The sequence below is a fragment of the Penicillium psychrosexuale genome (assembly GCF_028828465.1).
Source record: "Penicillium psychrosexuale strain IBT 29551 chromosome Unknown utg000003l, whole genome shotgun sequence".
Classification (NCBI taxonomy): Eukaryota; Fungi; Ascomycota; class Eurotiomycetes; order Eurotiales; family Aspergillaceae; genus Penicillium; species Penicillium psychrosexuale.
This window is the reverse complement of record NW_026643188.1, coordinates 2,864,367-2,891,114: the sequence shown is the minus strand read 5'-3', so window position 1 is coordinate 2,891,114 and position 26,748 is coordinate 2,864,367. Positions and strand designations below refer to the sequence as shown.

Here is a 26,748-nt window from a genome sequence, read left to right as displayed (position 1 = left end):
ATGGAAGAAGTAACTGGGATGTTTCTATATTTGCTAGAATCTGCTGTATTTTGATACATTTGCCACAGTCTGCTCTGACCTACTGTAATCTACGCTTACTATTCCAATCATCCAATCTCATAACCCTATGTGCGTCGGGTAATGAGCCTCTTACAACGGGATTTGGTACCGAGATGGGAGAATTTCGGGAGTTTCGACCAGAAACTATAAGATCGGCCGTGTGGCTGGAGCGATGAGATACATAGACAGACCTAACTAGGTCGACCCAACTAGGTCGACCCAACTAGACCTAAAAAAAACTACATAAGCACGCATAAACGTAACTAGTCAGGTCCCCCTTACCATAGTCCGCATTTACAACATTAACCCCCGCCGGCTTCTCCGACTTCATCTCTTCCGATACTACAACTCACATCCACTCGCCAGTGCACGCCAACGGACATCCAATCTAAACATGCAACGGGTTGACGCCGAACGCGCGCGAGAACTGTCGCTATTCCGCCCACTAGGTACGTCCCACTCTCCTGCAGGGAACCACTGAGATAGGCCTCTGTTACCCCGTGGTAGTTCCACTGGCCCAGAGCGCTACCACTGAGGGGAATTTGGCGGGGATGGCAACGCCAATGCATGCAGCTCTTTGATCGTCCAGCCATTCCGATGCAGAAACTAATGTGATGTGATCTCAGGTTACCAAAAGAACTCGTGTGGCTACTGCAAGTCCAAAGATGGAAGTTGGTTGCCCCTGACTGCTTTGTTGGCCCATTTTTCTTCTTTCAGGTCTAGAATGGCTATGCTGACTGGTAAAAGGTGCATCGTACTACGCCAGCTCCACGTCCGTACTCCCGGAACATTATCAAGAGCTGATCAATGGCGGCTGGCGACGGTATGAACCCCGGTTTAATTTCCCTGTAGCCCATCAGACCATACTGACATATTTAGATCGGGAAACCTCTACTACAAACAAAACCTGCTTCGGTCTTGTTGTCCTCACTACACCCTGAGATTAGAGGCATCTGCTTATCAGCCCCGCCGGGATCAGCGCAAGGCCATTAACAAATGGAACAAATTCATTCTAGGTCCCGAGTATATGCGAAAGGCATCCCGGCTTTGTCCGCAAACCCGCGAGTAAGCAATCCTATATTACCAATTTTGCTATCAGATTCTTGCTAACCAACGCATAGAGAGAAAAAGCACCGCAAGTGCCACTTTGACCTTCTGCCCGCTGTCCACCAGAGCGAGTACGACCACGTCAAACGGCCAATTGACCCTGCTACCAAGCTTCCTATTGAACCAGCGCACCGCTTTGAAGTCACCATTGAAGGTGACTCTGTGTCTCAGGCGAAGTTTGAGCTGTTCCTCAAGTATCAAACGGCCATCCATAAAGAGGATGTCTCTCACTGGAAACCCAAGGACTTTCAACGCTTCTTATGCACAGGTATCAAGCGAACTCCGAATCCCCTAACCGCCGCCAATGCTTCCGAGAGGAAACTCGGTTCATGGCATCAATGCTATCGTCTTGATGGCGAGCTCATTGCTGTCGCGGTATTGGACTTGGTCCCCAGCGGCGTTAGCTCCGTCTATGTCTTGTAAGTTAATGGCTGCCTACACCTGAAAACACCTAAATATGATAAGCTGATGTTCGATTCCAGCTACGATCCCGCCTATGAGCAATGGGAAATCGGCAAGCTGAGCGCCATGCGTGAAATTGCCTTCTCGATCGAGAATCAGTATATGTACTACTACATGGGTAGGTCGCAATCGTGAAACTGGTCCTTATTCGTGCACCTCTGACAATCGACATATAGGGTACTACATTCATACCTGCCAGAAGATGCGTTACAAGGCCAATTTCCGCCCCCAGTACATCCTTGGTAAGTTCGACTCGTGTCTAGTCTTAGTACATACTTTTGTACTACGTGAAAATCATGCACAACATCTAACCCTTTTCTCTATTGCTTAGATCCTGAATCCTCCGACTGGGACCCACTTGATGGCGAATTGATGGAGAAGCTTAATTCCCGTTCCTATGTCTCTTTGTCTCGAGACCGAACATCCTCGCCTACGCCTCTGGTCCCGGAAAGTGATGCCGATCTAGAGGAAGTTTCCCTCTTCGATATCGGTATGCCTGGTGTTCTTACTATCCCCCAAGTGGAAGCACTGGACCTGGATCATTGGCTGCTGTTCTTTGACAACAATTTTGTTCACATGAAGGTATGCATTTATTCTATGATTTCCGGTCCTATGGATATCTTTACTAAATCAAAATAGGATCTGGTCAAATGGGAAACCATGTCAATGACTTCGCCAATGTCCATCAAGGGAATCGTCGCCGAGTTGGCCGCAGTCCTGGGCCCGAAGATTGTGCGAAACAGCGCAGTGGATTTGCTCGGTTGATCAAAGACGATGTTTCCGGGCGATTAGAGCCTAGGTTTACTACCGCCGAGACCGACTGGGGTTCCAAACACCAGCAAAAAAGATGGAACAGATAGAGTAATTGTGTCGAATAATTGATTCACATGCAATTCAGTCAAATCCGCCAAATCGAGGCAGTCTCTTCTGGTTATCTTAATTCTAGATCCATAGCAAGCGACCTGGTAAGTCTATCAAGTTCCTTGGATCAATAAAATGCTAGAAGCTCGACTTATACCAGTCCTAAAGGATATGTGACGCGTATACCGCCCAAACTTCAACGTCATAGATCGCGCTTTCCTTCTACGCGTATCTACGTGCCTACCTAACTAGGAAACCATGCCCACGTGATTCAGTGTTTAACTCTCTCAACTCTCCTCACTCTTCTTACTTTTCTCACCATCCTAATACTCATACCCTTTCACCCGGGCCTTTGGCGCCTAGGCATCCCGAATCCCTCGATCATTCTTCCTTATCTACGCTGGCCCTTAAAAGGGAGGTGCTCCGCCAGGTTTGATTTCACGGAGCATACGATCCGCATGAAAGAGATGAGATCTGGGTTCCTAGTAAGAGGCACCTTCCTGGCATTGAAACTCTCTACTAACTCTTTAAGTACCGATTTCTAATAGGATAGGACCAAGACATGTCCATCCATCGAACAGCCGTTGAAAACCCCTTATTAAGGTGGTTGCGGTACGAATCGAAGGGAGTTACATTTGGGGAACACTTTCAGGACTCAAGTTGGCCCTCCCCCCACCAAGCCCTCACGTTTCTATGGGGGTTTCTTCTTTTATATGTGGGCCTTCTAGTGGTATGGAAGATTGGTTATCTGGGCCAGCGATTGATCGACCGGTATTTACATTGAACTCTGTGAAGTCGGATATTTATAGAAATCGTCATGTTATCCATTATTCTCTCGGAGGCAATTTTGGTGGTCGGGAGATTCACATCAACAAAACCACGTCTTTCTTTTTCCAACTAGACCGAATACCCTCTGGAGTCTCCTTGATACTTGCCGTTTAGTATCGCTGGATCTCAGTCAAGTCTCTCCACTCATCAATCGAGCAATCAGTTTGCTTTTTCTCGGCCATACTTCATCTCACTTCTGGAGCAAACTCTTTCCAATCACTATCACGTTTGAGATTCGGGGCAGTTTCAAATGTCCGTGGGCAGGATAGAATATGTCAGCCAATAGTTTGGCACCCTTTCTCTGCAATACGACAAGGACGAATCTATGCCAAATAAAAACTTTCGGTCCTGTCAGATAGGGATGTCGCCGTAACTCAGTTACGGTTTAGCTGGTGTCGGATCTGGACAAATACGAACGAAGCTTGAACTCATACAAACAGTGCTTTTGTGGAACTTCGACTAGCTACTAGGTTAACATCGCGAAACTCGTCAAACCTCGGAACAGTACAGTCCGATCTACTAGAATCGCCTCTATCAGCCTCGCACAGTGGGACCCCAAGCAAATCAAGCGCTCACGGCCTCGTTCCCCAGAGGAAGAAACGACTCCACGGAAGCACACAAGAAAAATGAGCTGAAAGGAAAAAAAGAAAGGGCTTCAAGGATCTTCAACAGTATATTGTTCCTTCCCCAGGCAGAAATCCAGGAATGCTCTTGCCTTGGGATATCATACCTGTTTTGGATGACTTGAGGCTGAGGCTGTTTTGCTACCTTTTGGGCATCCCGAGTTGCCACAATGTATATCTTCTAAAGACAAACACATACTTGACCGTCTTCTCTTATAATTATGAATGACGAGATAAAAAATACTTATGTAGCTGAGTCGTGCCCAGGTGGTATCAACTTTGTTTGCTGTCTTAGTACCCTCCAAGACTCCCTCCCTTTGTCTACTTCCCAACACGTTCACGCATCTGCACGGTTTCTATCCTAAGTCTATCATATTTGGTACATACAGAGGGGGTCAATTGCTATGCCACGCGGAATGGAATAGAATGGAATGCTATGCTAAACTATATATATGGCCAGAATATTGTCTTTCTCTTCGTTGGATTCTCATCCTCTATTTATATCAATAAGGAGACAGGAATTGGCCTATCGCTCCTACTCCTTGGAGTATAAGAGTAAGCAAGGATGCTCGTTTATAATCAGGGGTCACTAATATAGTACAGGATATTTCAACTTGGCGTGAGAGAGTGTATGTGGCACCTGCCGAGGTTTTCGCATACCATGGGGCATGCACTCACTATGCCTTTCGAGAAGATATAAAGTTGGCCGAGCGATATCAGCCTGAGAAACGATGAAGCCAAATACGGATGGTCCACGGTATACAATTTATAAGTGGAAGGAAGCATTATCCCGATGGCTCCTTTGCCTCCATCTCTCAACAGGACGCCCACCAGGATGGACTGGGCAAATCCCATGCTCTTGTGATTCTAGCATTCCGATCATGTTGTTCACGAATCATTGTGGCAGATGAGGGTGGAAATCATCATACCTCCGAAAATTGTGACGTCCACTGTGACCCGAGCGATAGAATTCCAGTGTTTTTGACATATACAACAACCTTGCCCTCATCGGACAGGGCTTCCATCTAGGTTATCGAGCTAAAAGTGCCTTGGGTGGATGAACACTGAATCGCAAGCTACATGCAAGTCCAATCTTCTAACCATGGATCTCACTTGCGAAGGTTGTTGGCCAAACCTCTGGAATTTATGAAGGATTTTCAATGCATGTACGGTTTCCTATTGAACTACGAGCAAACCATATTCCTGCGACAACGTCATATTGCTCGCCAGATCCAATCGAACCTGGCCTCATGGCTCAAGATGATATAATATCACCTCGGGTGTCTGATTGGATGTTCTCTTCGGGTGTCATTTTTTTTATATATTCCTTCCTTCTCGGTGTTATAGCTAGAAAGGTGATCCTTAGCTATGGAAGGTAGAAATGCGAGGCTCATCAATCACTCTACGACAACCTAAGGCAGCAAAGAACATAAACAGAAGACGTTTCTATGTATAACCAAAGACTTATATAAAGTTACATAAGGACGATGACTATGAACAGTAAGAAAGTTCATTCATACACCCAAAAAAGAATCCCATAACTAGACAGCGCCATGTAGTAAAATCAAGCCAGCTGGCGCCACATGTTTCTATCCGTTTGCCTCGCAATCCTGCATATTCGCCACGAAATCCAAAGAACAAAAAAAAATAAGCAGTCATTCAAAGAGGCACAGCAGGTAAGCCACCATATTCCCACGAAAAGCCCGCAGCCGCGGATGCCCCCTGCCAGATATGCCCTAGAACGCCAGAGCGGAGAGACAAAAGAACCCAACCAAGAACAGGATGCTATGCCAAGAGGATACATGAGGCGGAAAGAAAGAAAAGACAATAAACAAGATCAGGACCCTCAACCCTTCACTCATCATCATCCCTCTCCTCCAACCCATCGATCATAGCCCGACTCGGCTTCCTCCCAGCCCCATAGACCAGCTCCATAAGCTTCGCCTTCTGCCTCTCCCGGACAGTCCGTAGGTAGTCATATGTCCCCTCCAACCCACGGATCTGCCCATCAATAACAGCCTCAACAGGCCCAAGCATGCGGCCCGGAGAACCAGAATGCCCATTCCCATTCCCCCCATCAACGGACCCAACAAAGCTAACAGAGTCATTCCGACGCACAAGCGGGCTAACCAGCTTCCTGCGCAGCGTCTCGAGATTGACCTTCAGCGTGAGCAGTCGGCCGCGGTGGTCAACGAGGAGGTGTTTATTGGCGACAGTGCGGCTGCGGACATTCGCGAGCAATTTCTTGTTCTTCTCGTATTTGCGAACCGCCGCGGCATCGGGCCCTAGCACGCGAGTCCACAGAGAAGAAAGCATCTCGCCCTCTGCGCGTTCCTGGGCGTCGGATTCACGGACGACTGTGCGCTGCAGATTGAGGAATTGGCGGTCGATGGACTCGAAAAGCGCGAAGAGCGCGGTTGAGTGGGTGAGCTCGCTGTTTATTGATTCTTCTAGCACGGCGAGGAACTCCGTGAAGGTACGGGTTAGGGTTGTGCGTGTGCGCTGCGCGGAGGTTGGCCCAAAGACGGCCATTACGAGGTGGCCGAGGGGCGTCGTTGTTGTTGAGGTTGCAGGGACACCGTTATCGGAGATTTGAGCTGACCGTTCGAGCGCGCCGAGGCGCGAAAGCATGTTGTGCATGTTGTCGAACACAATTGTGGGGAGGGTGCTTGGAGGCTGGGCGGAGAGGGTTTCGAGCTCGCGCTTGGCCCAGTCCATTACTATGAGGATGGAGTCGATGTCCGAGTCGACATTTGCGAAGAAGCGGGTTAGCTCGAGGGAGAGGGACTTTAGGGAGTCGGAGAGCTCGTCCAGTTGGCGCACGATTATAGGTGCGCTAGTCATGTTTGTGCCACGGACAGACTCGCTCAGGTCCCAGACTGCGACACCGGTTTCTTGCAGTGTGCCGATTTGCTGAACGCCGTTCTCTGAGTAGTATATCAGTGGTTCGAAGGAGCGTGCGAAGCCGGATAGCTTTACTAAATCGGGGATCGATTGCGGGAGGCCTGGCAGGACCAGGGCGCGCATGAACGCGACTGAGATGAGGAGGATTAAGATAGATAAGGTGGTGTTAGACTTGGAGCTGGTCATGCGCTCGAATTTTGAGCGTAGGTAGCCATACATCGCGGCAATGGGTTCTCGGTGCTGGACTTCTGCACGCACTGCAAAGCGAATGTCTTTATTCATTCACAACAATCGTTAGTATACCCGCGCCTGCAACTGAAACCAGATCAGACAGGGCCTACAGTTGCTCAGATTCTCCGCGCCAAAGCCCACCCCATCGTCCTCGGGACTGCGCCGGGATGCGCGCCCTGTATTCGGGGCCGGAGGCGGACTTGGGGATCTTCCTTGGAGGGGGCTATCTGCGCCCGCCGGTAGAGGCACATTAGCCGCGACAGAGACGTCGCCTGGGGTGGCGCGATCGCCCGGTCTACTCTTCGCGGGGCCCTCGAGCGCATCCTCATACTGTGGACTTGGCTCGCGCGACTGGGAAGGGGAAACACTAAGTCCGACTGTGGGCTTGAGCTGCAAGCAATCCGCAATGAGGTTATCTTTGCGCAGATAGGGCTGGTGGCGATACCATCCACTGCCTTGGACATATTCGGGTGGATGAAAGCCAGGGGGTGACCATCGTTCCTGCGTGGGGTCCTCGATCTCTCCATCGTCTCCGTCTGAGTCTTCAGATCGGAATCCGGAGTGTTGGGATGGCAGGGCGAACATTGGGGACCTTTGGGGATTGGTATTGTTTTCAAAGTCTTCGAGCGACGCGTCCAGGGATGGATGGTCGTCGAAGACGTTGTCTAACTCGTCTAGCATCCCGGACGGCGTATCGCGATAGTCGCGCCTCAGAAGAAAAGGCACTGCAGTTCTCAGCGACGAAGCGCAGATCAATGCCTATGAGTGGCGATCAGTTGCGGTTGAAGCACTTCGACTTCCTTAGGTAAACCTGAGTGGTTAGTATATGCGCTGGGACAGTGTCTCCTGCGCTAGCCGTTACAGAAGATATCTGAGCGATGAACCCCACTGCAAAGACGCGATAAGGTATGATGCGATGCGATGCGACAAGGCAGGTAATGAATTCTAGATAGCGACACCGGATATCTCCGCGATAGGCACATTCGATAGTTGGTGTTGGAGCTAAGATGCGATCAGGTAACGCGCTGGAGATTAATATGGAACTGGGATCGAAACGCCTCCTTGAGCAATGCAGGAATCAGGAATGAGAAGACGAGAAAGCATGCGTCCCCTCACTTGTATCCAGGTCGAAGAGGCTGGGCCAATCAGCCTACCCCCTGCTGGTCATGTGCTGAGACTCGACGGTTTATACACATCAGATACCGGGAGAGGCACAGGGGTGGTACGAGTCCAGTACTTCGAGTTTATGTTGTCTAAACAGTGAACACCAAGGTACTCGTCAAGTACTCTTCAAGTATATCCGTGCCTGACCGCCCATGTTTGCCCAATCGATACGACCAGGGCCCCCAGCCAATCAGAAGTCAGACCTCCATGATCATCCGAAGAATCTCAAACACTAGGGATAGACCTGCATAACCCCGTTTGCAGTATGGAGTACGTTTGTTCTATTAACAGAATATCAAAATGAAGTGGAGCAGAGGAGCAGAGGAGAAGAGAAGATCAAATCTATTTTGACTCATGGAAATTGTAATAAAAATACAAGCCCGGTCCCTTGGGAGGCCCGGGAATCAGCCCATGGCGCCATAATCCCAGACTTCTATGGGGAGAAACAGAAAAAAAGCCGGGGAATAAAAAAGAACATCAGGTCGTTTATGCGGTGTTATCCTTGAGCCAGCTATGGGGTTGTCAGTGGGGTTCAGGGGAGTGTGGATATTCGCGGGTGACGTACGTGATGAGATCGTTGCGCTCCTTGGTCTTCTTGAGACCACCGAAGGCCATCTTGGTACCGGGGATGAACTTCTTGGGGTTCTCGAGGTAGGAGAACTAGGTATCGTTAGTCGCCGATCGGAGCTGAATTGAACGTGTGGCAGCTGGCACTTACCAGAGAGGTCTCGTTCCACTCAACACCGGCCTGCTTGTTGGCGTCGGTGTAGGCGTAACCCTCGGCTTGACCACTGTGACGGCCGAAAAGACCGTGGAGGTTGGGGCCGACCTTGTTGGCACCGCCGGCCTCGGTGGTGTGGCACTGGGCGCAACGGGTCTTAAAAAATATCTGTTAGGTTCTCTCTTCACTTTTGTCTGCGCGTGAAGCAATAATGGACTTACCTGGAAGAGCTTGGCACCCTTAGCGGCGTCACCTGGAGCGAAGTTGAGATTAGCGATTTTGTCGGCTTCCTTCTTGGCTTCTTCGACGAGAGCGGCCTTGGCACGCTCTGCCTCGCGTATGTCGATGATCGTCAAGGTGCAGAACACATCGAAGGTAGTCATGTTGAATAATTGAAGCGTGGTATTTGCGAAAGGTGGTAGCGATCGCAATTGAGGTAGTTAGGTTGACGAGGAGTTGCAATGTGAGGAAAGGTGAGGAAGTGTTGTTCAAGCACCATCTCAGGATAACAAAGCGCGTTGCCAATTGAGATACCCTTCACTTCCTTCCTTGAACCTCCATGGCGCCTCCCCGACCTCCTTTCAGCTCAATGGGGCAAAATAGGTAGCTTACCAGGGGCGAAAGATTCTTGCTTCTTAGGAGCCATTGTGAAGTATTATGAAAAAATAAAAAGAGAAGTTATTATGACACTGTACTGTACAGAAAAAACTAAGAAGGGGAGAGAAGAAAATCTGGTTATTTGTACTTGGGCCCCGACGCTTCCTCTCGTAATCCGCCATTCCGCCAATCAGAGGGGAGATGATTCAGGCGGACGGGCGCAACCGGAAACTTCGGTGTGGCTGTTGTGGCTCTGACATCTTTCACTCCCTTGTTTGTGCTTTCTCACTGAGACTTGGAGGTTCAATGCTTGGGACAGCTGGCGGTTTGTCTGTGGCAACAAACCGACTTGTATCCTCTATCTTCTATGTCCCGCCCCTATGATCTCATACCTCATCATCAGGTAGCTCCGATATGCATGTGTATATGCAAAGCTTCAGTTTGTTCAGAAACGGCAGCTCTTTCACCAATTCCTCTCACCTACAGAGTACCTAGACGCCCATGGCAATCCTGGCCCACATCTACGCATATTCACCCTTCACTCCTTCTGCTGGAGAACTGGAGCAACTTGCCCGATCCACTGCAGCTTCGAAATGGCATGATTCTCATTCGCCCGAGAGCTGGCCGGTGGTCCGGCGTGTGGATCCTGAGGCATAAACGGTTCATTCTCGATGCATTCTCGGCCGTGAATGCAATTTAACCTGTTGCCGAGGCCGCGGTAAGCTTGAACAATGACCTTGCAAGGTTCATTAGGTTGGTTTATGTAATCTGTAGTAGTCTCAGTCACGCCGACTATGTCGTACAGCTTAAAGCTATGTATTCCCAAACCATTGCAATTGTGGGAAACACGGGAAGTAATGGATACTACGCCACGCGAATATTTCGAAGTCAAGTGGTCTCATCAAAATTTGCATTCCCCGAAATTTCCATTCCCCGAAATAGTTAGAATATGCGGTCAGAACATCTCGACTCAATCGGCATCCGATATCCCGATATAGTCACGTGATATAAAACCTTCTCCAAAAATTGCATCTACGGTTCCGCATCTACATAAGTCAACAAGATCATCCAACCCCTCCACAGGAGCAAAAGGGCAAGAAAAAAATCCCGAAAATGCCAACCCCAATCCCCGGCTTTCTCCTCCCGCGAGGCCCACCCTCAGCGATGACCCTGCGCGCCCTCCAACGCCAAAACGCGCGACGCAGCTTCACCTCGACCGGCGCTGCGTTAAGGAAAGTCAGCAAGAGCAACACCAACACCAATGCCAATCCCAATTCCAAAGCTAGCGGCACTTCTAAGCCCCGCGTTCTCGCCAAGCCCGACAGATTCCGCCCGCCCTCGCACCCCCAGCGCCTAACGACTCCATCTCCGAAGAACGCACCCCCAGGCCAACTATTCGAGTATGGCCCGCGCACGACGGAGAAAGAGCGCATACAGCAGAGCAAGACGCAGTACCCGGGCATGTTCCCGCCGGAGGGGACAGTGATGTTTAAGTTCCTGACGAGCAAGTGGATCCACATTTGGATTGCGATGGTGAGTTTCCGACACCAAGCTCCGGGTCTAGCGAAACAAAGCTTCCAGGAGAACTCGGTAGATCAATTAACTAACCAACAACACAGAGCGTCCTGATCTCTTGCGCTGGGTTCACCTTTACAACTAATTTCAAAGCAACCTCGCCGTTCGCGCACCTGCTACCATCCTGGTCGAGTCTGCTGACGTCGCCTTTCAGCACGATCTCGCAGGCTTTCGCTGTGTGGCGCATGCATGTGCAGCACAATTCGATGCGCGTGCGGGAGCAGCGACACCGTCGCGTTGAGGATGCGGAGAAGAGGAAGGAGTATCGTGTTGCGCATGGGCTTGAGAAGGGGGAGCCTGAGAAGAAGGATGAGGGTGATAATGAGGTGGATTCGCAGTCGCCTGTTGCTGCTGGTGCTGTTGGTGAGGGTGCGGGGGCTGCGAAGGAGTTTGTTGATTGGGAGGGGAATAAGAGGCCCGTTAAGAAGTGGTTGGGAATTTGGTGATTGTTATTCCCTCCACGCCTTGGGGTGGGCTGTTTCATTCATATCTGCGGGTGATATAGCTATCTAGGTATGGCATATGCTACGTATGGTTTGGCTGCGGGTATGATCGATGCGGTCCTACATGAGGGAGCTTCAGACACCCCTCCAGCAGTGACGTTGGTGTAAATGGATGTTCAATCCATTTTGTACATTAGTGGACTTTCAGTCTACGATAGGAAGCCATCTCAACTTCAATCGATCTAACGATAAAGAGAAACGATTTAACCAAAAAACAACGCTTTTCTCCAAACTCCAGAAGTAGCGACCTATCAAATCAGGTATCAAAGTCGCAACTTTAAAGTAATGCTGTACTTTAGTACTCATACATATGAAATGGTTCAAATAAGACAATCATTGCACCACAACCCCCTCAAGTCCCTCAAGAACCTCCTCCCCAACACCGCCCTTACCGAGGACATTCTTAATCATACGTGCAATAACATTGCGCTTGACACCACCCCTTCGCGGACGCCAGACACCCTCAACCTCCTCCTGACCACCAGACTCCTCGCCAGGCCCCGCAGTAGCACCAAGCATATTCACATTCTCGGAATTGGGGATACCCGGCTGAGTGAGGCGGGAGGGGGATCGATCGAGCGGATCGATAGCAGTTTCAGAGTCTCGGAGTCACTGCTGCGCGTAACAGAGATAGCCAGGACAGCGTCTGCGACGGCGATTTCTTCGCGGTTAGGATCGAAGATGACGTTTTCACCGACGGAAATCACTAGCAGCGTTACAGGTGGGCGGACAGGGTATGATGGTGCGGCGGAGAGAGGAGATTTTGAAGTATTGGAGCGCGGGTAGAGATACTCCGCGGCGGCCCAGTCATCGTCGAAGAAAGGGTCTTCTTCACCCGTGGACTTGAGTTTCGGTAGCTTAGTGCTGAGGAGGGCGAGGTGGGTTGTGAGCGAGAGGAGGGGGAGAGGGTATGCGAGAGGTTGAGAGAGAAGCAGAACCTAGGGTATAGCATGTTAGCAGTGATCAAGTCATACTTCTCGAAACCCCAAAATAACCATAAACCGAAAGACAGAAAGCGATCGTCAAAACTTACATCAATATACAAGCGCCAATGCCACCGCTTGTTAATAACAAGTCTCGCCTTCAACCCACCGGCCATCTCCTTCGCATCCCCGCTCCCACCAGAAACAGAACCAACTAGACTCTCCCGCATCATCTCACTCAAAAACACAGGCAGGGCATCATCGTCCCTAAACCCGGGGATCTCAATCGACATCTGCACCCACTCTCCCTGTCCCGAGACAGCGGCCGAGCCCTCCTCGCCCTCGCGGTTCAGTGCGTCGCCATGCTGCGCCAGACTGCGCGAGTCGAGCGTGTCGGCTGCAATAACGGTCTTCTCGACTTCTGCTTTCACGCCGACGATCGCTTGTGTGCCGTCTGCGAATCCGATGCGCGCGCTACCGTTCGCGCCGGGCAGGATGGTCGTCTCGGCAGACAGAGGACGGAATTGTGTAGGTGAGCGACCGTCTGGTCGGATTGGGTTCTTGGGGAGGCTGAGGGAGGTGTAAAGGTAGGAGAGTTCGGCGGGTGAGAGGTGGGGCACTTGAGAGGCGGAGGATGCTTGTCTTTGACTTGACATTTTGGCGGGTGTGGTTGGTGTTGGAGGCGAGGGGATATAGATTGCTGTGTCTTGAAGGATAGAGCTGGAGTTCGGTTGCGCAAGGTTAAGCTCGTAGCTGTTGGCGGGCGGTTTAATTTTGTGGTGATCGGCCTGCGATTTGTGAAAAGTGCTTGCCGGGCGCGTGCTGGATGTGCTAAGGTGTTGGTAACCCGGATTCCAAGCTATGGCCAGTGTAGTTCCAACTGGCGAGGTTGAACGGGGGAGCAATTGAGGAGGGAAAAAAAAAACTTGGTAGAGTCTAGCAAGCAGTCTCAATCAGGAAATCTTGATGGGCAACGGATGATCGTTGTTCCGTTGATATTGATCCATGTAGATGCAGTGATTTTTCTACATTGACTACTCCGTAAGTAATTTCGTGATAGAATGGCCATCTTCTACTGTGTAATCTAGTGCTTCATAAATTGAGCCCAGTATTTTAGCCCAACAATCCCACCTTCCCACGCTGTCCATCATTTTCCATCGCCACTCCCCATGCAAACCAATTGATAGGACTTCTAAGGAAGCGTTACAGAAAACAGCAGGTATAAAGTCTCAAAATAACGTCTTGAGTGTGTAGATTCAATGCATATGTAGTAAGATATGTATGGGCATGGCACAACGGCCAAAGGGGGAGGTATATTACAAATATAGAACGGACTGGATCCAAGCCAGCACGCCGTGGGGAAAGAAAATGATACAAGAATTGAAGCAGGAGGGAGAGCTATGACAGGAATATGTAAATGGAGGGGATAAATAAGTGATAGAAAATGATGGACAAGAAGTAAAGATGGGGATGGCTGTAGCCAGACAATGTACAAGCGGGGAGAAGAGGGGGAAATTATATGGACAAAGGAGAGAGAGCGCAATATTCATCGAGAATGATTTGCAAATGTGCAGATCCGATATACATATCGGATGAAGAGAGAGGGTGAGGAATACCTAATAAGGTAGGAGGAAATGCGGTATATGATGCGACTTGCGCATGTGGTATCAAACGTCAAGGAAAGAACCCACGCCCCTGCTAAATGATGAAACGAAAGGACTCCATGAAAAGGAAAATGAAACGGCCCAAATCCATCTATAAAAGGGCTGCAGGGGTATGAATGTAGAGAAATGAAAAACTTGCCCAATGCCCATATGTGAAAAAAAAAAAAGATAAAACACCCTCCGAAATGGCCAGACCTTGCGAAGAAAATATAAAAACCCAAAATGCGCCTTGAGCTATGTAGCTTGCTCAGTGTTTGTTCTGTTTTGTAATTTTGCCAAATTTTTGTGCTCTTCGCAACTGAAAAGGCTGTGCTGTTGTTCAAATATAGTTGGATCCAGGAGCGAAGTAGTCGGATTTATTGTTGTGATACTCGGCCTCGTCGTAAGGGGGAGTGGGCCAGTGGCGGCTTGCGGCCATGGGATCAATCTTGTGGATGTTCAACTTGCTAGGTGTCGACTGTTGACCAAATGCAGCAGTTTCCTTGGCCGTGGGTGACGGTGTAGGATAAGGGTTCTGCTGTGCATGCGAGTTGTCTGGTTGCCGGCGAGCAGCACTGTGCGAGTCGGCAGCCATTGACTGAGTCTGGGCCAGGCGTCTAGCCGCCTTGCTGGCGGAGTGCAACACCTCATCAAGCAGCTCATCTTCCTCTTCAGGAGTCTCGTACCGATGAACCGGGTGGGTGGACATCTGCATGGCACGGCGAGTCCTGCTGGAGATAGGAGCAGGGTTGTTGCTGGTGACATGAGGCATTGACTGGCGCTTGGTTTGGCCGTCAGCAGAATTGTTCAAGTGCACTGGGACGTTGCTCAGTGTGGATGAGTCCAATGAGTACTTGACGCATTGAAGAGCCTTGTCCAGCTCGTTCAAGTCGGAGCCTTGCTTTGGATCACTAGTAGGCCCATCTAGAGCCACTGATGAACGGTTCGACCAAGGGATGCAACCTGCGTTAGCCTCGACGTCATCATTGGGCGCTGATTGGTTTCGTCCAGACAATCTGCGGGCGCGTTTGCGCAGATGCGAGAAGAAACTCTCCTTTGTGGTTGGTGTGCTAGTCCCGGAACCATTGAGCCTCCTTTCGGCCTCTAGACGATTCTGGTCGTAGTGATTCCCATGGGAGTTGAGGGACAATTGACGGCCGATCTTTGAGCTAGCTGATGTACTGGAGGACTTGGAAGACTGGCTGTGCGCCAAAGTGGCGTTCGCCTGGGCTGTAACGGAGTTGGAGAGAGGGGAGACAGGGCGGATAGAAGGAAGGATTGGCATCGGTGCACCGTTTGCCCAGGTAGCTCGCTTGATGTTCGGCGGGCGCGCCTTGACAGGCTGGATCTCAGGTACGGTGACCTGAGTCACAGCTGATGGCCGGGCAGGGCTTTCTTCTGCAGAAGGTACAGGGCTGTCTGACCGAACGACCAATGATCTCCGGAACCACGAAGGCTTAGAAGACAATGTAGGAGAGTCACCTGGGGTAAGATTTGGTGACCTGAAGCTCTTCTCGGACTGCTTGCGGCCTAGTAGTCTCGACGAGGTGGAGGACTTCGGCCGCACCGGATCAACCGCATCGGCGAAGTACTCGTGGTTAAGCGCTTGGGTAGACGTTGGGCGGTTCTTAGGATCCCACATGAGACACCACGTGACGAACTCGCTAAATGCCGCAGGCCACATTGGGGGCTGAAGCACGGATTCCATCGCGTGTGGTGCCATCTTGGGGAATGTGAAACCGAGCTTGTGAGCCAGGCGTGATCCTTCACGCCATTCACCACCGCCGATTTTGGCGCCCGATTTGCTGTACCAGTTTCCCGGGCTACCCATGATCTCACACACACGCCAAACTTGATCGACCTCGTTACCTCCCGGGAATAGAGGCTTTAACGTAGCAATCTCGACTGCCATGGCGCCCATTGCCCACATATCGACTGGTGCCGAATACTCTCCTGCTCGTAGAAGCACCTCGGGTGCGCGGTACCAGCGTGTGGAGACGTATGTGGTGTATGGTTGTTTGGAGTGAGTCTCACGAGCAAGACCAAAGTCGGCGATCTTCACCGTGTAGACAGGAGGGGTGGAGGGAGGGGTTACGAGGTTAGAGTAGCGGCTGAAAGCGGAATCATTGGGGGCGGAGGTTGAGACGAGAATGTTCTCGGGCTTGATATCGCGGTGGAAGAAGTGGTGTGCGTGAATGTGGTCCAGACCGGACAAGATCTGATAAAGGATGCTCTTGACGTGCTTGCCTTCAAAGTATTTATGGTCACGAGCCTTCATCAACTGATATAAGTTGCCATCCATGTATTCCATGCAGATGTGAAGCTTGTGGGAGTGGGGGTCGAGGAAGATGTCGAGGGCAGGGACGAGGTGGGGGTGAATGGGTAATGTTCGGAGGAAGATGACCTCTCGCAGGTCTAGACATGGACCCAAGGAGTCAAATGTCTTCTTCATTGTTTTGATTGCGACCTAACCAATGAGTCAGTGAAGCCCAATACACCACCAATCTTGCTATTCCATACCATAGTGCCTCTGCGAGCGATATGGGCACCGGCGGTCCGTACGCGCGCGACTGCCACGCTACCGAAACTTCCATCACCAATCTCCTTGATGACTTCGAAGCGGTCCTCGAGGCTTGCCATAGAGGTATGTGACCCCCGGGTGGGCATATCATATGTGATGGTCATGTTGATGTTGTCTCTTCAGGTCTGCCAGCAGATCGAGAGAAGAGGAATGCGGAGGAGGGGTTCTAGAGGGGTGTTCAGGTCAGCTTCCCGACATGCTTGCAAGGATCCGGCGTTCTTACAATTATGTAGAGGGGAAAGTTTCGTAGTATCCCCGAGTGAATGTGTATGTATGTATATGGATATCAATTGCAGCAAATGATCATGTTCTGAGAATTAGTTCGAGCCGGACGGTTGGGTTTCCATTGACGGAAAAGTAAGGAGTGACAAGGTAATTGGAGGGGGAGTGACGGTGGTCATGTAGTGGGCGATCTGGAAGGATTGAGGACCGGGCACGATGCAATAAAAAGGAAAATCCAGAATAGGAGGAGACCCGTTCCTGGTGGAAACTGGAGGGATCGAAGGACCGAGGGTGAGCCCCTGACGCGGTGACAGCTCGAGCTCCTAGACGGGGCCGTGGAGACGGTAAATTAACGACTCTAGGTCGTTGCAGATCAGTCCACCGTGGCGAAAACGGGATTTGAATACGGAATCTCTTGGACTGGAGTAAAGATGAGAGCGTAGAGATTAGAACATCCGAGTATAAGAGGAATAAGAATAAAGAGATGAAGAAGTAGGAGAATAAAAGAGGCATTGTACACATCCAGGCGCATATAGAGGGAATAATCAATATCCTCAATACGGAATTACGAATACCGCAGTACCGGAAGTATAAAAGAAAAAGAAAAAATCGACGAATTTACCAAAATAAACCAAACAGAAAAATCAGAAAAATCGGGAAATTCCCAAGAAAAAACCCAGGAAAACAGCTAAAACCCCAAATAACCGGTTGATCCCGTCTCAACCAATGGGACGCTCTTTGTGGAACCGGGTACCTTATTTCAATTTTACCGTACGCAAGCTCAAACATGAACATGGACACTTTGGGAAAAAAAAAAAGGAAAGAAAGAGATGAGAAGTATCAATTAATGATTATATTCAATTATCGCTGTCATATTTACATACGTTGTACTCGAGGTCCATGTTGTGTTGTATACAAACTCTATATGCCTATAACATCTACGTTGTTCGATTTATCATCTGACCGCTGTGAACGCACGGCGCCTAATAATTTAGGAGGTTGGGCATAAATAATTGTGTGCAGCCTGTAGCCGTTGCCCACGCTCTAGATGGTCCTGCACTGTTTGGGATATGTCAGCAGTTGGGCCGCGTTGGTAATTTATTTGACTCGAGCGTTAGAATTGGCTGCCTTGAACTATCACAAGGCCAAATACTCTAATCTCTCCAGATACAAAGACATATGATCTTGACTTTGATACAAAAGTACTATATACACACTGATCACCTCGGTTACCCCGTCTTTATACAAGTCATTTCTAGCGGAGATCTACTTAGGCTCTCGGTTGATGTACCAGATGTACGATGTAGATGCACGATGTACGATGTAAGATGTAAGATGTACAGGCACAGCTCGCAGACTGGGAGAGAAAAGCAAGGAGAATCTCTTCCCTCATCTCATGTTCTATTATGTCATGTCCTACCTTCGGACTTATACTCTCCGCCAGTCTCATTCTCGCACGGATAGTAGAACACCGGTCTGGTTATTCGCCTTCTAACAGATCATCCCTGTCTTAATGCCTCACCTAGAGTAATTCGTGCTGGCTTCTTTAACGTTGATTGACGGACATCCTGTGCCTCATTTTATTTCTACCACCTGATGTCCGATCTCCTGATGTATCGGAACACTGGAGAGAGATATATGGCTATCTCTTTTCCGACTGATCCTTCGACGGGTAGGGCCAATCACATACTGGGGTAAGATGCTGCCATGTGGAAGATAATTAGTAAATTAGGTTCGCGGGTGGACGGAAAGGTTCGCGGCATAGAAAAGCAGGTCGACTTAAGCCGCGATGAGCTAAGAGTCGCATATGATGGGTTCTTTTTTCTCTTTGTCCAAAGGTACATGGTCTGGGCCCTGAATGCCTGGGGGGTCATTGACGGGTTTCTCCAAGCCGTCTCCGATTGGGACGTAGGACTTGCTTGTCGATTCGGGTTCTTTGTTGAAATCCCGTCTCAAAGACTCGGATGTTAGTGTCTCTGTTGCCATGGATGCCGGATCCGTGTTGACGTATTACAAAATTTTCCAAAATTTTAGGGTCTAGGACATCTTACCTGTATATGTATGGTCTGAAAAAACTCCAATCAAGTTATGACATGAAAATCAGAGACCAAGCCCATTATAGCCACTTTGCCGGATGTCTCTAACCGCGTCACTCCGGCTTCTCCACTGACTTCAAAGCTAAGGGATGCTTGTGGTCACGATAACACCGACTTTTTGACACTCTCCCACAGTGGAGTACAGAGTACAGAGTATGGAGTGAACAGATGTAATTACCTGCAGGAAGCGGGATGGAATGCACCTGCTGAACCCTGGGGCAACCGTTGTGGCTAAGGATCCCTATTTTATTTGGACTCAGGCGGAGTTGAATTGAAAGAGCACTCGACCTCTATTTCAACGCATCAACTGGGATCCACTGTTTCAATGTTCGGTGTTTGCCCCTAATCCGATCGCTGCATGGGATTTCAGGAACAAACCTTGGGAAGTACATAAAGTACATAAGAAACACATCTCCAAGGGCCGTACCGAAACGAAACCAAGGTTCGAAGAGAGTGGGCCACTTCACTTTTCGCTTTTTCATATTATTTTCTCTTGACCGCACAATTTGATTACTAGGACAACAAGCTGCGACGTGGAGTACACACCGTGTACAATATACGATATGAATTGTACACGGAATACCGACAACATTCACAGCGCATGTTCCACTCTCTCCCACTTTCTCCCACCTTCGAGTCTATGATTCGCTCGGTGGCGCTCTCAACTCCATGCGCACCAACCATAAACCAATCACCACGGACCAAAGATCAGTAGTCCGATGGAGTATATACGCCAACAATGCCATTGGTCCCAGCAGCAAAGACAGCCCACTTGGTCCATTTATCGTACCTATGACGACGCCTTCTTATCCCTCACAATTGCCTAGTCACGCACTGTTGATTCGGGGAACTGCGGAATGCTCCACCGTGGGCCTTCATCTATGGAGTAGGCCAGTCCCAACTACCCGCGGAGACCGCGATAGGGGGAAGGATCCCAGTGTCGCCACCTGGGAAAGCAAACTAGCATTTGCTTCCCAATCTGCCGGGAGGCGCCGTGGTGTTCTTTTGGCCTTCGAGAAGGCAGTTCCTGGGACCGATATCCGGATTTATTGCGCAACGGTCTCCGAATGGTTATCTTGCCTCTAAATGGGGTGACTATTACTTAGACCTTGGACTTTTAAAGCGAAAGCTTGTCGGGAGCAAATCCGCAGCCAATCTCTGGCCTCGTTGCCCCCCTAACAGCCAACCCCCCCTTATCTAGGGACTAGGTAAACAAGCTGGCCAACGAACACACGATCAAACGGATATGCGTCCCGAACTTCCCAGGGAACTGCATAGCGACCGTTGGGAAGTTACCAATTTCGAGGATTAGCACACTACCTTCGACACTAAACCTCCTCGGCCCACTTCAAACGCCGAAAGTCTGTGTTGGATTTCCAGAATCCGTGGAAGCCGCGGGAAGGACACCCCTTGATCGCTGGAACTGTCAGATCGGAGTCCAGCAGATTATCCGTCCCAGCTGCACACGAGGGCACTAAATTAGCTTGAATTGGCCCTCGGTGCTGCGTAGCTGAGTTGTTTTCATTAGAGTGGACCCACAGTCACTCCAGTAACCTTAGATTTATATGAAGCTTTTTTGCTTTGGGAAGGTGTGGACAACATACACATACACCGACAGACAGCGCGGAGACTTTCACTCAGCCAACTCGCACTAGCCCTCAATGGTACCTATCGTCTCCGTGCACAGTGGCAGTGCCACTTACTGCATGTCATTCATTCATTTTCTTCGCATTCAAATCTGATTCTCGGTATATTTAGATCGCCAGCTAAGCCGTGATGTCTTGCGCCGCAGTAATCTATCTAATTGCGAAGTGATAGATGCCCCTCCCTCCGTTTCCTACCATGTCGTGCTGCCCAAACTGGGTCTTTATGTGTGTCATACCTGACTAGCTTATTTCATTTCTCTGGGGACTAATGTGCGTGGTCCGGCTGGCTTTGAAACTACTCCGTAGCCCCTATATTAAGTTGTATGCAAAGGCAATCAATTATGCTCCTTTGGGGGCCTTTGCTCCGCTTCTTCTATGGTTTTCTAGAAATCAAATAATCTGCTCTCAGCTGCACCCGGTGCCTTGGAGTGAGCTGAGAATGCTGTCTATAGTTAGTATGTACTCCATTTTGAGGCGTCGTAAGAGGTTTCTTATTGCTCTGCTAAGTTAATAATGTCTACACCGTAAGATGGCTACGAGATGGCTAATTATGCCATATGTTTGTTTTCAAAAAATAATACCACAATCTTTAAAGAGCAAGTCTCTTATGCGGCCTTGGTAATCCATACTCTGTGGTGTTTTTAGATGTATCCCACCCTCTCCCCACGCCCCCTTTATTGGTATAAGAATTGGTCGCAAATTATAAATAATGTAAATAGTGTAACTAAAAAGCGGTGCCTTAGATAGAAGTGAGAATATTGTCTGATTCAATGTCACTCCTTTTTGAACGTTTGCTTTCTTACTATCTCTATTGTCGTGCTAGGCAATCGACTTGATATCTAAGCTGGCCCTGATATACTGTATGTTTGCTTTCTATAACACAATGCGCTTATATCGTTTGATCGATCACAGCTCTAATTTGCAGCAACTGCATGGTATCTATATACTTCGCTATTATATATCTACTTCAGACACCCTCAATTGGCCCTCTTCTCTTAGTATCATTTCAACCTTCATGCCTTTAGCCCTTGTTAGGAAGAGCTCTAAAGCCAAAATAACAAGCAAGACAATGTTTATGATGGAAACGCAAATTCGAGATGATTGAATTGGCCAGCACGAAATCCTCACTTTCGGAAAGAACAACCTGCGCAGCGCGCGCATTGCGTCTGCCCCGCCAATATAAATTGGGTATTGTCTTCTCTCTAGTTTTTTCTTCCTCGCTCACCTTCACTGCACTCACTCTGGGTTCTACCCCGCGACTTTTGCAAGTTTTTACCGGAGTGTATTGCCTTTCCAAGATACTACCATTTCACCATGCCTCCGCGACGGAAACGGCTCCCTGCGAGTCCATTTGCACGGGGATACACACCCCAAATGAGAGCGGCGTCAGTTAACCCTATCTCACTTTAGGAAGCAAGATAGTCGCTAACAAAATATCGATAGCGTGGACCGAATTCCAATCCCAAACGAGTCAGTATTTTCATCAGTCTTGGCCTTCAACTGCTCACCGTCACAGAATTAAATGTTGCGTCTGCAAGCGGCATCGCCCACAGTCCCAGTACTCGAAAAACCAACTGGGCTACCTCCGCCGGGCAATGTTCGATCTTGGCTACAATAGCGTCTATGACCAGCAGGTTGCTAAGTGTGGCCCATGCACGAATGCCCAGGTTTGTGAGGAGCTCTGTCATCGTTGCGGTCACTACCGTGCCATTGACCAATTCGCCAGAAACCAACGCAATCGCGACAGTCCGGTATGTTTGTCTTGAGATACCCACTTTGGCTGCTTCTAATACTTGGTCGATCTAATAGATCTGCCAGCCCTGCATGAACTACCAGATGTCCCTCGATCCTGCCGATCAACCTCTGGCGATCACGGACAAGGCTGTGGTTGAGGATCAGGTAGAGGAGGATGATGAGGATGAGGAAGAGGAGCTCAACTCTGATTCTGTGGCTCTGTCTGGATCCGTCGGACAGCCCGAGTCTGTCGATATCTTTGGCTCTACTGGTCAGCCCGTAAGTTATCAAAACGACATCAGCTCTGGTCAAGTCTTGGTTTACTCATATACTTTTACTGCAGGAGAGTTTGGAGCAGGGCATCGAGACAGCCCTCGTCCTGCACGATGATTCCACTGATAGTGATGGCAATGAGAGCCGGAACGGATTTGCAAGAGTCAAGGTGGGTGCCTTTATTTAATAGAACTTATATCGCTCCGGATGGACTTCTAACAAAACTTTATTGTATAGGCGCACCGTCCTCGTCAGGCACCTGTCCCTGAGCCCGAGCCCGCCCCAGGCTGGGCATCCGGTACTCGCAAGATCAATGATGGCACTCCTTGGAAAGGAGGAAGGTATCTCTAATGGTTTCCAACACCGTGCCACGAACAACCCTCAGGTTATGATTGACGATACTTCTATTATGGGCACCTTGGCTGCTAGGCTGCGCCTAGTGTTGCAGTTTACGGCATGCTCTTCTTCTTCTTCTTCCTTCTTCTTCTTCTTCCTTCTTCTTCTTCTTCTACCTCTGTAGTACTCCTAGTTTTTCACTTGCTTTTGCTTACAGACGGTTCGACTTCTGAGTCTGCCCATGATGTCTCCTATGCATCCAGACGCTCTTTTTTTGTTCTTTCCTGCGGGAAGGCGAGGTTCTAGTATTCCAGCCCTGTGCCTGATGCATGTCTCGCGGGCAAATTTCCATATTCTGATTGATGGGGCTTTTACTACAGGGTGGGGTGGACTCCTAAGTCCGCGCCTGATATAACCTTGTCCAATGGGTTTTCTCGCTTTCTTTTCTGGGGTCCTAGGGTTGATATGTTTTATGAAGACCCATTAGATTTAATATTTCCAAGTTTTGCCTTTTGAGCTCCCATGGGTCGGTAGACAATAGTGCCATGGTTATGACATCGGTGGTTCCGTTGACTCCACCTACTATAAATATTGAAATCAGCAGCTTAGCTTGTCGGTCGAGATGTTGTATGATAAACGATATTCAGGCAAGTCCCAGCTATTTCTGGTGATTGAGAACTGGAAGGCAGTGGCTAATAATACTCTGTTCTGTCGATCGGTGTCCCAGCCGTCGGATCCGGGCCGACATTTGGCAATGACATAGCCCTATCTCTGAAATAGTGCCCTTCACAGCTCTGATAGGCGCAAGGGAAACTATAATGTACACATCGCATGGAAGATGCATGTAAAGTCTGCAGCGGTTGCTGTGCATTGCCAGATACATGCTCTGTTAGTCTGCCGATCGTGTGACTCTGACCCAGTCTAGCAATATGAAAGAGCATATGTGGGACTTCAATATAGCAAAGGGCCAATATAACAAAGAGCGACCGCGTGATGTGACGTCGAGACAGTACAAAGAGAATGAATCTTAAATCCGTCTCACTCGTAGTGACGATATGATCGCCACAACGTTTCACTCGCCCCCCACTAGCCCCTCCACCGTAATTTCTAGCAATTCGTAATCTGTGTGCGCTTCTTCTTTCTAGTTATTCCCTTCAAGTCGGTTATATTTTGCAAGGAAAAACTAAACGTCTTTGCTAAAGAGAATACCCCGGCTACATCTAAACCCTCAAACCCCCTGTATGGCCTCCAATGGAAATTACACGAGCAATACAGACCAAACGGGCAAAATGAACCCAGACTCAAACGAGCATGGGTACTTGCCCGCACGTCCACTGCCATCCTATTATACACCATCTCCTCAGAACATGCCGCAGCCACAGATGCCGCCGACTGGTTCATCGGCCCCAAATCCAACCCCGGAGCCATACAACCATCTGGAATCCCAGCGCTCCTCTCCAAACATGCACACTGGTCACATAGACAATGCAGTGAGCTCTGCATTTCAAAGTAGCGGCTCCACAGGCTACCTCTCCCCAGAAATTATATCGCAGATCACAGCAACAGTGATCCAGCAGCTTAAGACAAATGGGTTGGACAAGCTACAAGGGTCCGGTGCGCCCCCGCCCCGCTCGCAATCACAGCAGCCGCCATGGCAAACAGATGGCTCGTTGCAGCCGCATACGGAGTCTCCCCCTGCCATACCTCCACAGCGAAGCAGTTCGATTCCCCCGCCCAGTTCGGCCTCTGAAAAGTTCCATACTGGGAATTCGGAGCCATACGTCCCCTCTGGTTACGCTAGTGACAGTCATCTCAGCCAGAAACCTGCTCCTGATCCCCATCCATACGTCCCTTCTGGTTATGCTAGTGATAGTCATCTCAGCCCGAAACCTACTCCCGATCCCCAGCCATCCGTCTCCTCTGGTTACTCCAGTGATAGTCGTCTCAGCCGGAACTCTACTCTCGATCACCTGTCGGATAGACGTGCCTCTGTCTCCAGTCAGACTAGTGATCGGAGTCATCCTAGTTACTATAAGGCGGAACGTCCGAGACCTCCGGATCGGGACGCTACCGTTATGGAGATGACTACTTTGGAGCGAATTTGGGGGAAGTTGTTCGATGATGGCAAGGCGACGAAGAGGCTTGGCCAATTCTTACGTGGAATTGCGGTTCATATGGTAAGATTTTTGTCTACTCTGACCTACTACGGATTATAATGGCTAACTTGAGTAGATTGAGGATTATCCGCCGGGAAACACCCTTGTCATTCCCCCTTATAAGTTGCAAAAGTTCTATCGTGACACTCATGATTCGAATGACCCTTATCCATGGCAAGGTTGGTAATTCGATCTGTTCATTGACATGACATATTCTGACTTAATATTTAGACATTTTTGATGATCGTACATCTTCGATCTCCCGACTATTCCGCGACATCAGAGTCGAACATCATCTCATCCAGGACGATCTAGCAAAACGCCCAGATATCCCAGGCTTAACACCCAAAGGCTTCGAGACCTGGGAAACCTTGATGATCCTCGCGAACCCAGAGCGCGAATACGAGCGACTGCAAAAAGCAGTCCGCAACATGCCTATCAACAACCCAGAGGACCAGAAAGAGCGCTTCCCAAAGGAAATCCCGCGCCGGCTCTTCCCAGAAATCGGAGATATCGAAATCAGAGAAGACGTCGAGGACCGAATCATGGTCCATTGCGGCGTCGATCTACCATACATCACCCCCGAAGAACGCAACCAGACTTCTGGCCGGTCGGCCAGATCATCCACCACGACCGCATCACCCGGAGAGCGAACCCGCTCATACGAGCGAGGCCGACCCCCAACCGCCTCGGTCCCAAGACCCGCCTCAGCCGTGACAGACGATGAAGACGAAGAAGATGAAGAAGAAGACGACGAGGTAGACGAAGGAGACGAAACCATCACCTCGGTCCCGATCGAGCGCGAACGCAATCCCTACAGTAACAGTCCAAGCATTGGCAAAGTCTACGATGAACCCAGTCATAGCCATAGCCACAGCCACAGCCACACGGGACCGACACCGGGACAAGCTCCAGCATACCGCATGCCCGAGTCCTACGACCGCGAGTCGCAATACGCACGCTCGGGATCTGGACATTCCTCTGAGAAGCGGTTCTCGCATGATCCCCGCAGCTCGTCGCATCATCGCGGAGGTAGTGGTACCTACAGGCACTCGGATAGTGAATTGCATGGTCGGGACCATTCGGCTAGACATTCAGGGCTTTCGGCGCATGATCTGTCGTATAACGAGCCTGCTGCGAATTTGACTGAGGATGAGACGCGCAGATATCGCCCTAGTCGGGCTAGCGACGAGGAGTATTATCGTGGGAGTGGGCAGGGAGGAGCTGTACCCCGGTATGATCAGAAGTATGAAAAGTATTACGGATGAAGTGGATTTGGATTGATTTGTTTTAGTGTTTTGGGTTGCTTCCTTTTGGCGATTATTGCATTGCAGTCAGTGTCATTTTCCTGTTCTTCTGCCTCTCATCTCAACTTTGGTCTTAATTTTGATTCTTTTCAAGCTGGGCGTGGCATGGATCCGAAGATATCCCTTTTTCTGGGGTTGTGCACGATTAACGATATCATATTTCACGACGTTTTGCTCTTTCGAAATACACGTGAG

General features: G+C 49.6%; 9 protein-coding genes across 9 annotated transcripts; 4 read left to right on the top strand and 5 right to left on the bottom strand.

The window, feature by feature from the left end:
- Nucleotides 1-454: 454 nt before the first annotated feature.
- N7518_005014 (arginyltransferase) lies at nt 455-2,394 on the top strand (the record flags this gene model as incomplete). Its single annotated transcript, XM_057185941.1, has 8 exons — nt 455-509; nt 808-883; nt 940-1,125; nt 1,182-1,586; nt 1,650-1,747; nt 1,806-1,871; nt 1,961-2,211; nt 2,269-2,394. The coding sequence occupies 8 exons, from the start codon at nt 455-457 to the stop codon at nt 2,392-2,394; spliced, it is 1,263 nt and encodes a 420-aa protein (XP_057042711.1).
- A 3,401-nt stretch (nt 2,395-5,795) lies between these two features.
- On the bottom strand, nt 5,796-7,757 carry N7518_005013 (uncharacterized protein; the record flags this gene model as incomplete). The annotated part of the gene is made up of 2 exons (XM_057185940.1): nt 5,796-7,102; nt 7,187-7,757. The coding sequence occupies 2 exons, from the start codon at nt 7,755-7,757 to the stop codon at nt 5,796-5,798; spliced, it is 1,878 nt and encodes a 625-aa protein (XP_057042710.1).
- A 969-nt stretch (nt 7,758-8,726) lies between these two features.
- N7518_005012 (uncharacterized protein) lies at nt 8,727-9,607 on the bottom strand (the record flags this gene model as incomplete). The annotated part of the gene is made up of 5 exons (XM_057185939.1): nt 8,727-8,751; nt 8,806-8,900; nt 8,959-9,117; nt 9,183-9,214; nt 9,574-9,607. The coding sequence occupies 5 exons, from the start codon at nt 9,605-9,607 to the stop codon at nt 8,727-8,729; spliced, it is 345 nt and encodes a 114-aa protein (XP_057042709.1).
- A 1,064-nt stretch (nt 9,608-10,671) lies between these two features.
- On the top strand, nt 10,672-11,579 carry N7518_005011 (uncharacterized protein; the record flags this gene model as incomplete). Its single annotated transcript, XM_057185938.1, has 2 exons — nt 10,672-11,091; nt 11,178-11,579. The coding sequence occupies 2 exons, from the start codon at nt 10,672-10,674 to the stop codon at nt 11,577-11,579; spliced, it is 822 nt and encodes a 273-aa protein (XP_057042708.1).
- Nucleotides 11,580-11,969: 390 nt separating this feature from the next.
- Nucleotides 11,970-13,215, bottom strand: N7518_005010 (exosome non-catalytic core subunit RRP42; the record flags this gene model as incomplete). The annotated part of the gene is made up of 3 exons (XM_057185937.1): nt 11,970-12,125; nt 12,182-12,574; nt 12,670-13,215. 3 exons carry the CDS (start codon nt 13,213-13,215, stop codon nt 11,970-11,972), a joined length of 1,095 nt encoding a protein of 364 aa, XP_057042707.1.
- A 1,327-nt stretch (nt 13,216-14,542) lies between these two features.
- N7518_005009 (serine/threonine-protein kinase) lies at nt 14,543-16,887 on the bottom strand (the record flags this gene model as incomplete). The annotated part of the gene is made up of 2 exons (XM_057185936.1): nt 14,543-16,669; nt 16,723-16,887. The coding sequence occupies 2 exons, from the start codon at nt 16,885-16,887 to the stop codon at nt 14,543-14,545; spliced, it is 2,292 nt and encodes a 763-aa protein (XP_057042706.1).
- Nucleotides 16,888-18,799: 1,912 nt separating this feature from the next.
- Nucleotides 18,800-18,991, bottom strand: N7518_005008 (uncharacterized protein; the record flags this gene model as incomplete). Its single annotated transcript, XM_057185935.1, has 1 exon — nt 18,800-18,991. One exon carries the CDS (start codon nt 18,989-18,991, stop codon nt 18,800-18,802), a length of 192 nt encoding a protein of 63 aa, XP_057042705.1.
- Nucleotides 18,992-22,061: 3,070 nt separating this feature from the next.
- On the top strand, nt 22,062-23,105 carry N7518_005007 (uncharacterized protein; the record flags this gene model as incomplete). The annotated part of the gene is made up of 6 exons (XM_057185934.1): nt 22,062-22,132; nt 22,191-22,217; nt 22,264-22,498; nt 22,557-22,760; nt 22,825-22,923; nt 22,992-23,105. 6 exons carry the CDS (start codon nt 22,062-22,064, stop codon nt 23,103-23,105), a joined length of 750 nt encoding a protein of 249 aa, XP_057042704.1.
- Nucleotides 23,106-24,331: 1,226 nt separating this feature from the next.
- Nucleotides 24,332-26,514, top strand: N7518_005006 (uncharacterized protein; the record flags this gene model as incomplete). Its single annotated transcript, XM_057185933.1, has 3 exons — nt 24,332-25,267; nt 25,323-25,425; nt 25,478-26,514. The coding sequence occupies 3 exons, from the start codon at nt 24,332-24,334 to the stop codon at nt 26,512-26,514; spliced, it is 2,076 nt and encodes a 691-aa protein (XP_057042703.1).
- Between the last annotated feature and the right edge of the window lie 234 nt (nt 26,515-26,748).